We start from the raw sequence: 14,392 nt of genomic DNA, 5'->3' as shown, positions 1-14,392 counted from the left end.
TGAGATCCCCTCTCCACTCATTTGCTCACACTCTTCCCCCTACAAGCTGTAGCTCACGAGGCCCAGGTTCAGCCTCACATCCTTTAGGAAGCTTCCACCATTCCCTGAACATCACCCTGTGGGCCCCAGGGCCGTGTGCTGGGATGCCAAGCTGACTAGAACACTAGCTACGGAGCTCCTGGCTCCACAATTAGGAGGAGCACCTGACTAAGCCGGGGCAGCTCAGGAAAGCCTTCTCAGAGGAGGTGACACCACCATGGTCCAGGAAATTAGGTTTTGAGAGGTGAATAGAGGTGAAAAATAATTTCCCTCTGTGTGTACAGAGTTGGGATGTGAGGATTTCTGGCAAGTGGAGTTCAGGTGTTGGGGATGGTAGGTTAAGTGCTGGGGGTTAACCCTAAGCTTGGCTAGCTCCCCGACCCTGGAAACCTGACCACAGCACCTGCTTCTGGAGCACCTCTCCTGTGAGGTCTCTGAGAGGGCCTGCCTATTGCTGTGTCACTCTACCTATTGCTTTCAAGTCTTCTTGGCCACCAGGTCCCCTCCAGTTCATGTGGCATTTCTGTCCTTCCTTCTTCATCAATCATCTCTGATGTTAATCTGCTACTTGACAAAATGCATGTTGTTTCTGTGTCCAACCCCTTGATTCTCACTTGTCTACGTGAGGAAACTGAGGCTTGTCTGTGGGGGTAATGATTTGCCCAGAGCATCATGGTTACTGGCGGGCAGAGCTGGGCCTCGAATCTGGGTGTCGGCCTCCTGGCCCAGTCTTCTTTCCTCCACGCCTCAGGCAGCCTAATACATGCTGTTTGTGTTCTCAGAGAGTTTTTTTAGCTAATTTCCTACCCACACTCGATGTTCCCGGAGGGTGGAACCCTGTCTCCCTGAGATGTGGAGCGAAGCAAGCAAGAAATAGAGGTGCCATGTGGAAGACAAGAGGGGGAGGCAAGGAGAGATTGACTCCCCCGCTATGGGGAATGATTCCTGCCCGAGTACTTGGAACAGACTTATTTATGGCTCCATCCACAGCGGAGGCATACTGCAAACTTGAATGCTCTTCCCATTGATCCCGACGGGCTTTGTTTTCATTGGCACAACACAACACAGAGCCAGCAATCCAGAGACCTGGGTTCTACTTTTGCCTCTGCCACTTGCCAGCTAGGTAGCCTTGGGCAAGTCACTTCACTTCTCTGCACCTCCATCTCTTCATCTATCAAATGAGAGTCTGGGTTAAAAATAGGAAATGAGAGGAGATCCGTGCAAGCTCCAGCGCAGCCCCTAGTGTCAGAACCTCGGAGGGTCTAGCATGTATGTTTTTCCTCTCTGTGCTGGAGAGTGTACCTTCAAGTGAGTCATGATCAAATACAGTATCCCTGAGTGGGCACTGTTGGGTTATGCGTTTAAAAATTGTCATTCATTGGGTGACTCCTGTAGGCCAGAAGCTAATCAATGATTATCTCAGTGATACTTATACAGCTACCCTGGGGGTGGCATTATCACCCCAGTTACAGAATAGGGACTAAGATTGAAAGACACAGGCAACATGTATCATGTAACATCTCACTTGCTCTTCACAATAACACTCATATGTGAATATTAGCAAAGACTTGGTGAAGTCAGCCTGCCTTCCTATTTCTCTTTTGTTTTCCTTGTCTTTCATTTATTCATTACCCTTACATCTGTTTGCTCTGTGCAGGATACTTGTCCTGGGCTCTTTTTTTTTTTTTAATTTTATTTATTTACTCATGAGAGACACAGAGAGGCAGAGACACAGGCAGAGGGAGAAGCAGGCTCCATGAAGGGAGCCCGATGCAGGACTCAATCCCGGGTCTCCAGAATCACACCTGAAGGCAGGCGCTAAACCGCTGAGCCACCCAGGCTACCCTGTCCTGGGCTCTTAAGAGGATTCAGACCCTAGAATGGCTCTCCTCCTGCTTTTCTCCCTTGCTCTCTGGCAAACTTCTACTGATCCCTCAAAGCCCAATCCAAATGGTCCCTGCCCTGGGAGTATCACCTACTCTTGAAACTTTAGCCATATCCACCTCCTTCCCCTAAAAGTCAGTTTTATCTTAATTCACAAATGGTTAATGCCTACTATATTACTGGAAGCTGGAGACCTGGATGGCTCTAGACAATTTCCACCTTTAGGTAGCTTAATGCCCAGTGATGGACAGATTTACACCAGTAGATCTTGATAATGCAGAGTGATTCATGTTATACTTTGGTTTTGAAGAAATTAAAATAATACTAGCAGTCACCACTTTTTGTTAACATTGAGTGCCAGCGTTGTTTGGCATGCTTTGCCCTGATTACTTCCTCTTGTACCCCAGACACACTCTGAAATAGGCTTTTACACAGATAGGGAAACTGAGAATAGAAGATGAAACATAAATGTCCAGGGCTGCCCAGCTAGGAACCCTGATTGGAATCCAGGGAGGGGGGCTGGTGCCACATATCTTTGTCTCTGCTGGTCTGGCTGTCAGCCTGCTGGGATACTGGCTCAGGGTGTGTCCTTTTACCTTGACCCTCATAGCTAACGTTGATGGTGGAAAGAACCAGACTAAAGAAGAATCAGAGCTCTTCCTACCCTCACGGAGCCTCCAGTCCCAGTCCCAGCGGAGATCAGAGCTGAATACAGACCAGGCCGACAGAGGCTGAGCCTTCTGATAACTCCCACCTCCTGCCTTAGAAATTTAGCAGATAAGACTGAGCACTTCTGACTGATTTAACTTGGGAGAGCTTCCTGGAGGGGGCAGACCTAAAAGATAGGAAGGATTTCCCAAGGTGTTTACTAAGCCACTAGAGTGGAAGGGGAGCAGTAGTGAGATTTCCCTGGAGGAGAGCTCATGGAAAGAATACATCTCTGGCTTTCTCAGGGCCACTTTGGGCCTCATTGGTCCTGGGCATTGACACTCCCCTTAGAAACAAAATAAGAATAAAACCAGAGATGATGTGATGAGTGGCTAAGAACACAAGCTCTCTCAGAGCACACTGCGGTAAACTGTAGAGTGCCAGGTTTTCCTAGGGACGTATTACCTTTCAGGACTGTAGTTGAGACTGGTTGCTGGGGCAGTTGAAGAGGGAGTTAGAGAAATGGAATCATGTGCAACCAGGAATCGCTTGGGACCTGGCCGAGTTGCAGCCCCAGAGCAGTCCTCTGGCCTGGAACTAGGGCGGCAGAGCCCCTTGCACACTCCTGGGTCTCTGGTGACTGGCACAGATGGGCCAAGGAGGCCCCTCTTCCTGGCACTCCCCTCTGACCACCGGGGACAGATGGTGGGAAGCAGGATCAGGGGTGTCCCATCACCCTGGCAACCAAGGGTGACGTAGACCAGCTTTGCCTGTTGCTCCACTGCACCAGTCTCAGCAGCTGGGGACTGTCCCAGGAGAGGTAAATAAAACACGCTCGTGGTGGAGGGCAGAGAAGCTGTGGGGTGCCAGGAGCCCCTCACGAATTTGAAGTTTGGTCAAATGTCTCAGTGTGCCTCTGTATGTGTATAAGCGTGTGTGTGTGTGTGTGTGTGTGTGTGTGTGTGTGTGTGTGTTATCCAAGAGAGGTAGAGTGTGGATGAGTGTAAGAGGAAGTGAGTGTGTGTAAGAGTGGGTGAGTGTGAGCAGTGTGTATTAGAGAGTAATACAATGTGTAAAAGGTAGTGTGGAAGAGTATGAGAGCACACGTGAGAATGGTGTGTGAAAATGTGTATGGGTGAGTGTGTAAGAGAGTTTATGAGAGTGTAAGAGAGCCGGAGTGTGGGGGAGTGTGTCCCTCAGTCCTGGGACCTATACTGGACGCGGAAATGCTCACCTCCCATGGCGGGAACCACGTGAGTGGGTTCGCCCTGTGACTGGGAGCTGTGGAATTCCACACCTTCCCCGGCCCTTGCTCTGGGAGGACTGGACGCCCTCACGGGAGGCCGTGTGGTTTGAGAGATCGCTGGTCGTGGAGCTTCCTGTGTTCTCACTGTGGAATGGTCATGTGACAGTGACAGGTCACTGGTGGTCTTTGAGTCTCCGTTTCCCTGACCAAGGAGCAGAGGGTTTAGATGATGTCCAGGGTCTGGTCCAGCTCTCCCAGCGCTGGATCTGACTCTAACTGCCTCTGCCCCACCCTAGATTCCATCCTGGTGACATCACTACTGCCACAAATTTGGGCCCTGGAAGTTTTGCCTTATTTCTTGGCATCTTGGGGTCTCACTTTCATGCTGGGATTTTGTCAGGGGACTGGATGCTCCAACTGTGCCCCCTTTCACCACACCTGGTGTCAGCAAACTTCCTGCGTTTTAAGGAGACTCTCAGGGCTGCAGGGTGGGGACAGCTGGTGGAGTTAGGGCCTTGAAAGAGGCCAGAACAGGCTCTCAGCGGCCCCCCCTTCCCTACACCGCTGCACCCTCCCCCCCCCCGGAAGCTACTTTTCACTAATGTCCTGCCTACCTGAAGTATGAAGCCAAGAGTGGATTGCAGACCTTCCCCTTAAGCCTGGGCCCATCCCTTCCCTGCCCTTGCCCGTCAGAGCCTGCTCACCAAAAGGCAGGGCCAACACAGGAAGACCCGGGGGGACGTGCTCTGGGAACATGGCTCCAGCTGGGAACTACTCTGGGAGCCAACTTCTGTAGAAGAAAGTACACCGCACCCAAGTCAGGAGGCCCAGGACCTAGAGGTCCTCAGTGGCCTGGGCCTGTCCTGCCTCCTCTGAGCTCCAGGCTTTTCTCTGTCGAATAGGAATGCCAGCTGTCTCTTAACTTAGTGAGGGAGGCCTGATGGCCCGAAGGTCCTGAGACTGGGAAAAGCGTGGCCATTCCCATGAGCTGGTCATGAGGTTCTGACTCTGAGTCACCTCAGCGTCCCCAGTGCACGGCACCAGCCTGGCTCAGAGAAAATAGCCATGTTTGAGTAAAAGATTGAGTAGCTTTCTGTGCTACAGATATTCTAAGCTAGAGTAGAACTCCTGCCTTAGACTTTGGGAAGCCACTGAATCTTGCCAAGCCCCAGCTTTCTTTTCTGCAAAATGGGGACAGCACATACCCCACAGGGCTATTTTGAGGACTAGAGAGATGCTGTGTGCCAGGCTCCCAGCACGGTGCCTGGCTCACCATGCACCCTGAGGAATAATGAGTGTTCTTTGTGTTACTACTCCTGGCTTCTTTCACAGGCCACCTTACCCTGTCCCTCTGGTACTTGTCTCTGGGTCTGCAATGCATGGCATGGCACTTCCGGAGGCCAGTCAAGTATTATAGATTGAACTGATGGCAAAGTGCCGCCCCAACTGATGGTGGGGAGGCATTTTTAAAGCTTAATATGCTAGATGGAGGTGGAGACTGTCATCTACCTGCCCTGGGCTTCTCTTCAGACTGTGCCTTCTCCTAAGGCACTTGTTGGTGCTCACTTCTAGGGCAGGTGCTTAATTCCAGGCTTGGGTGTCAAGGTCAGCTGGCTAGACCTGGAGCTTGACTCCTGGTCTTGAGAAGCTGCTTCCCGCTGGCTGCAGGAGCTCTGCTCCTCTCAACCCCGATGCCATCCTATCTCCCCTCCAGGGCAATGCATGTCTCCAGGTGTGGTACCATCGTCCTGTCTTCACTGCTCCTTCCTGGGTTGTCTGACCTCGAGGGGTGCCAGGCAGAGAGAGGAATCTGGGTAGCGACTGTGGTTTGAAGGTCTAAGGAGAGGCACCAGAGGAGGACTCCTGCCCTAACATGAGCAGACAGGGGTGCTCCAGGAAGCACACAGAAACATGCAGTGTCAGTCACACACAGTAGGGATAGAGGTACAAGAATAGTGTTCTGGAGAGATAGCTAGGCAAAGATCTGCCATCAAAAGAGGATGTGGCTCATTTGGGGGAAATGCCCCTTCCAGTGCACCAGCCACTGAACACTGGGGGTTACTGGTAGACACTGTAAAGACTGGGGGATTTTTCAGCAAGAGGTGAGTTTGGTCAAGTCTGTTTTAAAGCCAGGAGAAAGTGCATGGTGGCTTTGGGATTCTCTCCTGGCCTAGGATGGAGACATGTTTTTTTCCCAACATGTTGTGAGTGTCTCTTGGGAGCTCGGCACTGTGCCAATGTTCTGGGCCTTGCCAGTGTTTCGAGTGTTGAGTCTTGACTTGTAGCTATACTGGCACTACCCAGATCAGTAGAGAGTGGGAGGGACTTTGGGCATGGGGAGGGATGTTTCTGCTTCTTCCCAAGGCTCTCAGGGGTAATGAGAGCCAAAGCCTGGCCAGATGGGTTATCAGAAATTATGTGAGTAATGGCCTAACCCTGTGCATTTTCAGATCAGTAGGTACTTGCTGAATACCTACTATGCCCCTAGCCCTGGGGATCTCATTCTAGACAGACAGGGTACCTGCCTGCACAGAGCTTATAGGCTAGGGAGGTTGAGGAGGAGAGCAAGAGCTTTCACCCTGAGCAAAGTATCATACTTTCTTAACCAAGCTGACCCTGGGGTTTTAGTACCCAACACGCAGTTGGGTGGCTGGGTCTTCTCCACCTACCTCCCCACCCAAAACCAAATCAAAACCTGGGAGCTTGGGGCCAAACCTGGCACTGACCTCTCATCGGGGAGATTTGTGCTATTTCCTAGTTCTAGATTGGGAGCCCCAGGGGCCACTGCTGCTGGTTCGGGGAGAGGGACATGTTCATGCCTTGATGAGGAGGAGAGCAGGGTTTGACCTAAAGAGTTGAGGAATTTGACAGGAGCTGGCAGGGTGGGAGGCCAGACCTGGCTTCTGTCCTAGTTCTGCGACTGATTTGCTGTGTGCCCTTGAGCAAGTCCCTTCCTCTATCTGAGCCTCAGCTGCTCCATCTTTAAAGTAGATAGGGTTAGGCTAGAAACAGGATGGCAGATAGGTTTTATCTCACATGGAAAATTGATTGATCTCTGTTTGGCTTCTTGAGCAGCTCTCTGGACTCAGCAGGAGAGCACATGAGTCTAGGATTGGAGGTGTAGGTAATGCCCTTAGATACCTGGGGCCTCAGTAAGCAATGTATCATTCTGCATTCTGGAGGCATACAGAGCCACTTCTTTCTACTATTTTATGACAGAGACAAAGATAACATCTGCATATCCTAGAAAAAAACATTTTAAGAGCATCATCACTTAGGTATTACCACTGGTATTACCACTTCCATATCATGGGTGAGGAGGCCAATGTTAAAAAACATTTTAAGAGCATCATCACTTAGGTATTACCAGCTGGTATTACCACTTCCATATCATGGGTGAGGAGGCCAAGGCTCAGGGAGTTAACAGAGCAGCCCTCTGAGGCCAAGCCTGCACTGCTGTCACCAGCCCCATCCCCAGCCTCATGTCCTGGCTCGCCGCAAGCCCATGGCCTCCCGTTCTCTCGCCCTCCGCAGGTTTCCACGTGATCCCCACTATCTCAAGCATCGTCCCGGAAAGCTGCCTGCTAATCGTAGTGGGGCTGCTAGTGGGGGGCCTGATCAAGGGCGTGGGCGAGACGCCCCCCTTCCTGCAATCAGACGTCTTCTTCCTTTTCCTGCTGCCGCCCATCATCCTGGACGCTGGCTACTTCCTGCCACTGCGGCAGTTCACTGAGAACCTGGGCACCATCCTGATCTTCGCCGTGGTGGGCACGCTGTGGAATGCCTTCTTCCTGGGTGGCCTCATGTACGCCGTGTGCCTGGTGGGTGGTGAGCAGATCAACAACATCGGCCTCCTGGACAACCTGCTCTTTGGCAGCATCATCTCCGCCGTGGATCCAGTGGCCGTGCTGGCCGTCTTCGAGGAGATCCACATCAATGAGCTGCTGCACATCCTTGTCTTTGGGGAGTCCCTGCTCAATGACGCCGTCACTGTGGTGAGGAGCAGTGGCCACACCCACGTGCACCCAGGGCTCAGACCCGAATCCAGGTCCAGAGCGAATCCCATATCCACCTGCTAATCATAGTAGCGAAACAGCAAATGTCCATTCCTGCTTGCTGTGTGCCAGGCATCGTGCTGAGCACTCAACGTGGATTATCTCATTTAATCCTCATGATGACCTTAGGAGGTGCTTCTTATTCCCACTTTATGGAGGAGGCAGCAGGCCCCGAAGTCAGATACCTTGCTAACATGTGATAGGACCAAGGTTAGAAGCCAGGGACTTCAGGGCCTGAGCTCCTGGCCTTCCCAGGCCATGTGTTCTGTCCCTGACTTAGACTGTGATGTGAACTTGGTTAAATTATGTATCATCTTTAGACTTCAGTTTACCCTTTATAGGCCATTTAGTCTATGAGGGCCAGTTCAGCCATCATGTTGGCTGCGCCCTACGTTACAGTTCAGTTTGTGTAGAGTTCAGGGGCAGCCGTGGTGGAAAGGGACCCTGCCCTCAGAATGTCCAGAAACGGTGCCTATCTGGCTCAATCTGTTAGAGCCTATGACTCTCCATCTCTGGGTCATGAGTTCTAGCCCCATGTTGGGCATAGAGCCTACTTTAAAAAGCTAAAATAAAATTTATTATAAAAACAAAAACACAAACCTTCAGAAAGTGATAAATAAATGGATTGGCCTGAGCTTGGCCACTTGCTTATTTGACCTTACGCAAGTGACTGTACCTCTCTGGGCCTCACCTTTGTTAGCAGCAAAGTAGCCGAGTAGGTAGTACTTTCCTCTTATGGTCTAGCAAGGACAGGAACTCCTAACGCGGTCCACACATGGCCATACTGTACATACTTACACATGCCCTTCCTCCCAGCTAGCTTCCTCAGGAAACAGATATGTGTATGTGCACACTCACATCATGTTGTGAAAATACCACCATTCTCCTCCTAGCTGGACTGCTCAGAGAGCAGCTGTACACACAGGAAAACACAAGGACACGTATGCATGCCAGTGCATACTCACACATGCATTCCCTCTTTACCTGCCCCCAGTCCCTCAGGAAGCCACACTTCAGAGAAGAGACAGTGGTGGTCGGCTTGTCCTCTTCCTCCCCTGTTGCCTTCAGTAGGTCCTTGTGGGGCAACACAGCAGTCTGGTCTAAGCAGGCAGGCCTCGGTGCTGGTCCTTCTAGCACCAGCTCCTGCCTTACTTTCTCTATCTGTAACAAGGATTGCAGTACCCAGCCTGTCATTCTCCCTGGGTTCTTACAGGAGTCACACCAGTGGGTACCAAAGACCAAACCCTCTCCAGTTGGATCTGAGTGTTGGGTTCAGGTTGGCACTCCTGGGAAACAGTGGTGTGCGGTTATATCAAGTGGATACCTCAGTCTGACCAATTTGGGCTGCTGGCCACACCTCCCCAGGTGGTGGGAGTGCTGGTGTTAATTGCTCCTGCTCACTTCCTGTCTGAGCACTTCCTGTCTGAATATGTATTGCCTCATCTAACCCAAACAGAAACACCATGAAGTTGGCACTGTAATTATCCCCAGTTTTTCCAAGTGAGGAAACAGCTACTAACAGGGAACTCATCCAGGGGTATGTTAGCTGGGCCTCAGACCTACACAGTGGGAGTCCAGAATGCACACACTTGCCACTATGCTGCGCTGCCTCTGTAGTCCCATTGATAGTGCAACCTGGTGGAAAAGGAGGAGCTTGCCCTCTCTACCTGCCCTGTTGACCCAGATGGTAGACCCTCAGAACCCATGAATCTCCTCAGGCCAGGAGTGAGTTTAGGTGGCCTAGAGCTGAGAACACACCTGTTGTCCACTGCTGGAGCCCTGCCCCAGCTCCCAGGCAGCACTGGGGTCAGGCCAGTGCTTGGCATCTCCCCTTCTTGCTTGGCCCAAGTCAGGCCCTTTCTAGAGTTCTGGGCATGAGTACGAGCAAGTGCCCTATTTCCCAACATTAAAGCAGAAGGAGCCCCTGGGCTGCATGGTCTTGGGTCTTTGCTCCGGAGCAGGTCACCCCTGCCCATGTCTCCTTGCCTGTAAGTAGCAGGGGCTTTGGAGAGTTCCTTCTCAGCAATTCTCAGGCCCTCTTCCCTCTCTCAGCGGCCCCAGGCCTGGAAACTGCCCAACTGTTTTCTTGGCAGAGCTGGCTAGGGGTAGGTCCAGTAGCCAAGGAGCCAGCCCCTAAGTAGAGGCAGAGCCTCAAAGTTGCCCCTCTCCAGGAGAGCCTACCCACTGCTGTCAGGGAACAAGTTCTGAGCCTGGTTTTGCCGCTGGGGGCTCCACCACTCTGAGCTTCCGTGTAGGAAAGGAACCAGGCATCCTTGGGTCGCCTGCCTCATGAGGCTGTTGTGTGTTTAGCAGGATAGCCATTGTCCAAGGGCTTTCTAGTATGTGACCTGCCACGTAAATGTCTGACGATAGCATTACAGTGACTGTTTACTTCCTGGTCTAGGAGATGGAGAAACATTAGAAAACCTATAGTTGCATAGCATCTGAACTTGGCTATGCAGGGTGACCACCTGGAGAGCTTATTGAATAGAGACTTCTGGACCCCACCTCCAGAGAATCCAAGTGGGGTATGGCCTGGCTGTGTATATTTTCAGAAATTTTCAGAAGTTAAGAAGTCCTGTTCTAGTTCATTGTCTGAACTTTCACTGCTTTGTGCTGAAGGAAAGACTGAATGAAATCCAGACAGGGACACAATCTGCCCAAGGTCAAACAGTGTGAGAGGCCACTTAGTAGCACCAATAGTAGCTACCACTGTGTTGGCATAGCTCTCAGCACTATGCCTTTATGAACTAGTTTCATCCTCCCCATAGTCCTATAAGTTTGGTATTATTAACCCATTGTATGGCTAGGAAAACTGAGGCACAGGGAGATTGAGTCATTTGCCCCTTGTATACAGCTAGGGAGCAGCAGAGCCACAATTCCAACCCAGATAGTTTGGCTTCAGAGTTAGTGCTCTTAATCAGCATGGCATGCTGAGGGCCTGAAGCAAGGCCCTTTAGCCCCTAGGCTGGTGGTTTTGACCACCTGCTTGGCACTAGGGTTTCTCTGCTATCATGTGACCTCCTCTTGTAGCCATGGTTGGTGGAGGACATGCACTCACCCTAGGTGGACCTCAGGGAGCTGGACAGCCAGGGTCCTGCCCTCCTGCCAACCAGCCTACACACCCTCCCCAGGTCCTGTATCACCTCTTTGAGGAGTTTGCCAACTATGACCGAGTGGGCATCGTGGACATCGTCCTTGGCTTCCTGAGCTTCTTCGTAGTGTCCCTGGGTGGGGTGTTTGTAGGCGTGGTCTACGGAGTCATCGCAGCCTTCACCTCCCGATTCACCGCCCACATCCGCGTCATCGAGCCACTCTTCGTCTTCCTCTACAGCTACATGGCCTACCTGTCAGCTGAGCTCTTCCACCTGTCGGGCATCATGGCGTGAGTCTGGGTGCAGCACTGGGAAGGCTGCCAACTTGGATTCCCCAGGCTTGCAGGGTCACAAGGGAGTTCTCCAGGGCCCAGCCTCTGGCTCTGGGATGAGACTCATGGACCAGGCTCCAGGTCCCGGGACTGCCCCTGGAAGCACTGAGTTTAAAGTTCTGGAAGGCCTCAGCCCTGATAATTCTTCCCTTCATTTGCCTCAAAGGGAGTTCCTTGGTTGCAGCTGGGCACAGGCTCTCACATTCACTGTGCCCTTCCTTCTGTAGCCGCAGCAAGGAGGCTTGGGGCTTCCATTGCAGCGAGGAATCCTAAAGGTCCAGAGGCCTCAGCTGGGTCTTAAAGTTCAGGGAATGTGGAGAGGCAGTGAGGTGCAAAGATTTGCCCAGTAGGGGAATACATTGGAAATGCAGAGGCCAGGCTGGATTGGGGGATTTGGGGTGACCGTGAGGAGGCCGGGCCAGCAGAAGCAGAGCCCAGGTATGGACGCCAGGCGAGGACGTGGGCAGCTGCTTGGAACAGAACTCCTTATGGGGACGCCTGTGCATTAGAGACACCATGCTCCAGGGGAATAAACCAAGGCCATGGACATGTGTAACTGACTCCTGTTAGGCAGAGAGGCAGCATGGCTCTGAGGGGGAAGAGGCACAGGCTTTAGAGTTGGGCAGACCTTAGTCCGCATCTTAGCTCTGCCACTCGCTGGCAGGGTGACAGTGGACAGGCAGTGATCTCTGTCTCAGATCCCTCATCTAAAAAAATGCAAGGGCAGCCCGGGTGGCTCAGCAGTTTAGCGCCGCCTTCAGCCCGGGCGTGATCCTGGAGACTTGGGATCGAGTCCCACGTTGGGCTCCCTGCATGGAGCGTGCTTCTCCCTCTGCCTGTGTCTCTGCCTCTCTCTCTGTCTCTCATGAATAAATAAATACAATCTTAAAAAAAAAAAATGTGCCCATGTCTGGAGGGTTGAGTGAGAAGACTGAGGCCAAATAGACCAGTAAGGCCCGTGGCGGGTTCTGACCCATCAGGGGGCTTGGCACGCGGGCACCTGTCCGCCTCCCTGCAGTGGAGGGGCTCTGGGAAGGTGCAGCCCCACTGAACCCCAAACTCTGCTCTCTCCTGACCCCAGACTAATCGCCTCAGGAGTGGTGATGCGCCCCTACGTGGAAGCCAACATCTCCCACAAGTCTCATACGACCATCAAGTACTTCCTGAAGATGTGGAGCAGCGTCAGTGAGACCCTCATTTTCATCTTCCTCGGCGTCTCCACCGTGGCCGGCTCCCACCACTGGAACTGGACCTTTGTCATCAGCACCCTGCTCTTCTGCCTCATCGCCCGAGTGCTGGGTGAGGTCCCGGGCTGGAGCCGGGTAGAGGTGTGTGCGTGCGTGTGCGTGCGCGCACGTGTGGGGTGGAGGGCAGGCCAGGCCGGGGGAGGGCCGGCGGCTGGTCTGAGGGGCCCCAGGTGGCTGCCGGCTGCTCGGGCTTCCCTGCCCCCTCAGCAGTGCTGAGACTGCCAGGCGTTGCTGAGTCCGTGATCTCTGGGAAGACGGCCACAGTGGGTGAGAAAGGAGGGGCCTCGGGGACCCTGTGCCACAGAGCCCGGGAAGTTCTCAATGTTCTCTGCATTGCCTCATGGCATGGATGACTTGAGCACTTGCAAACCTGTCAGTGCTACCGGCCCTGGGGCACACACAGGGATCAGGCCTTGGGAGCTTGGATTCTGCTTATAATTTCTAGACACCCCTCACCTCATGACTCTGTCGCTTCCCCCTCTGGATCTCACTCATCTCCTCCAAGAGTAAATCTATGTCCCTGAGCCAGACTGGCTATCGCATCTACTTGGTATGCTGTTTTTTAAACCCCTTTAGTCCTAGGTATCATCCTCTAGAGATTCTGGTTCTGTGGGTTGAGGTCAAATCCAGGTCTCTGCATTAAAAAACTTTTTATTATGGAAAATTTGAAGCACACAGAAAAGTAGATCCCACAAACCCATCATGATTAATAGATACCAACTTGTGGCCAGTCTTGTTTCAACTCTCCTGCCATCTCCCTTCTGACTTCCAGCCACTGGAGGCCTCTGTGATGCCTCTAAAGCACATCCAGGTTGGGAGACCCCCTTAAGGATCCACCCAGCTCGTGGCTGAGGGACCCAGGAAATGAGTGCACTGGATGGGTATACTAGCCAAGGCTTCCTCCAGGCAGAGCAGGTGCAGAAGCCAGGAGGGGCTGGGGACAGCATGACACTCTTCTTGCCCTTCCCTGGCAGGTGTGCTGGGCCTGACCTGGTTCATCAACAAGTTCCGAATCGTGAAGCTGACCCCCAAGGACCAGTTCATCATCGCTTACGGGGGTCTTCGAGGGGCCATAGCCTTCTCCCTGGGCTACCTCCTGGACAAGAAGCACTTCCCCATGTGTGACCTGTTCCTCACTGCCATCATCACTGTCATCTTCTTCACCGTCTTTGTGCAGGTGCTGGCCAGGGCGGAGCGGCCCTGCCTGGGGACCCTGACTCTGCAGGTGGAAAGAGGAGGCGCACAACCTGAGACAGAGCCATGGGCTCTGGTCCACCGATAACTTTCTACACAATCTTGGGCAAGCCGCTCCTCCTTTCTGGGCCTCAGTTTCCTTAATTGTGAAGGGAGAATTGTGATAATGAGCGACCAGTCAGAATGCTGCCTAACTTAGGAATCCAGACAGTGTTGAGAGAAGGTGCAGTCAGCAGGCTTGTGGTGCTCATTATAGGGCTTTAGGGAAATGACCTAATGTCTTAGGATCTCCATTTCTGTGCCTATAAAATGGGAATAATAGCACAACACGGGGAGCTATAAAGATTGCTGAACTGGGAGGTAGGAGATCTGGAGTCAGCCCAAGCTCTGCTGCTCTCCTGTGACCCTGGGAAAGACCCTCCTCCTGTTTCTGGGTCTTGGTTCCCCATCTATGAAGTGAGGGCAGATGATCCCAGAGTCCCTCCAGCCTGCTGGCCAGTGATTTCTGTGCATTTAATGACCCTGGCTTAGCTGAGAGTTCCCCCACCCCCTTCAGAATCCCCAGAAAAACCCAGCCTGGATGGTGTAAATTGCTCCACCGTACCTGACCTCTGACTTTGGGCAAGTGAGAAACAGTCTGTCCAGGCCTCCA

The 14,392-nt window shown here is 52.5% G+C and overlaps 1 protein-coding gene across 1 annotated transcript in view; it reads left to right on the top strand.

The window, feature by feature from the left end:
• Positions 1-14,392, top strand: part of SLC9A1 (solute carrier family 9 member A1) — a 48,644-nt gene that overhangs the window by 28,001 nt on the left and 6,251 nt on the right. Inside the window, exons 2-5 of the mRNA XM_055332009.1 lie at positions 7,352-7,812; positions 11,007-11,257; positions 12,381-12,598; positions 13,521-13,723. Of these exons, the coding sequence (XP_055187984.1) occupies positions 7,352-7,812; positions 11,007-11,257; positions 12,381-12,598; positions 13,521-13,723 (1,133 nt within the window). The remainder of the gene's footprint in view (positions 1-7,351; positions 7,813-11,006; positions 11,258-12,380; positions 12,599-13,520; positions 13,724-14,392) is intronic.

The sequence above is a fragment of the Nyctereutes procyonoides genome, unplaced genomic scaffold (assembly GCF_905146905.1).
Source record: "Nyctereutes procyonoides isolate TBG_1078 unplaced genomic scaffold, NYPRO_anot_genome, whole genome shotgun sequence".
Lineage (NCBI taxonomy): Eukaryota > Metazoa > Chordata > Mammalia > Carnivora > Canidae > Nyctereutes > Nyctereutes procyonoides.
The sequence above is the reverse complement of the archived record's forward strand: the minus strand, read 5'-3'. Positions and strand labels throughout refer to the sequence as shown.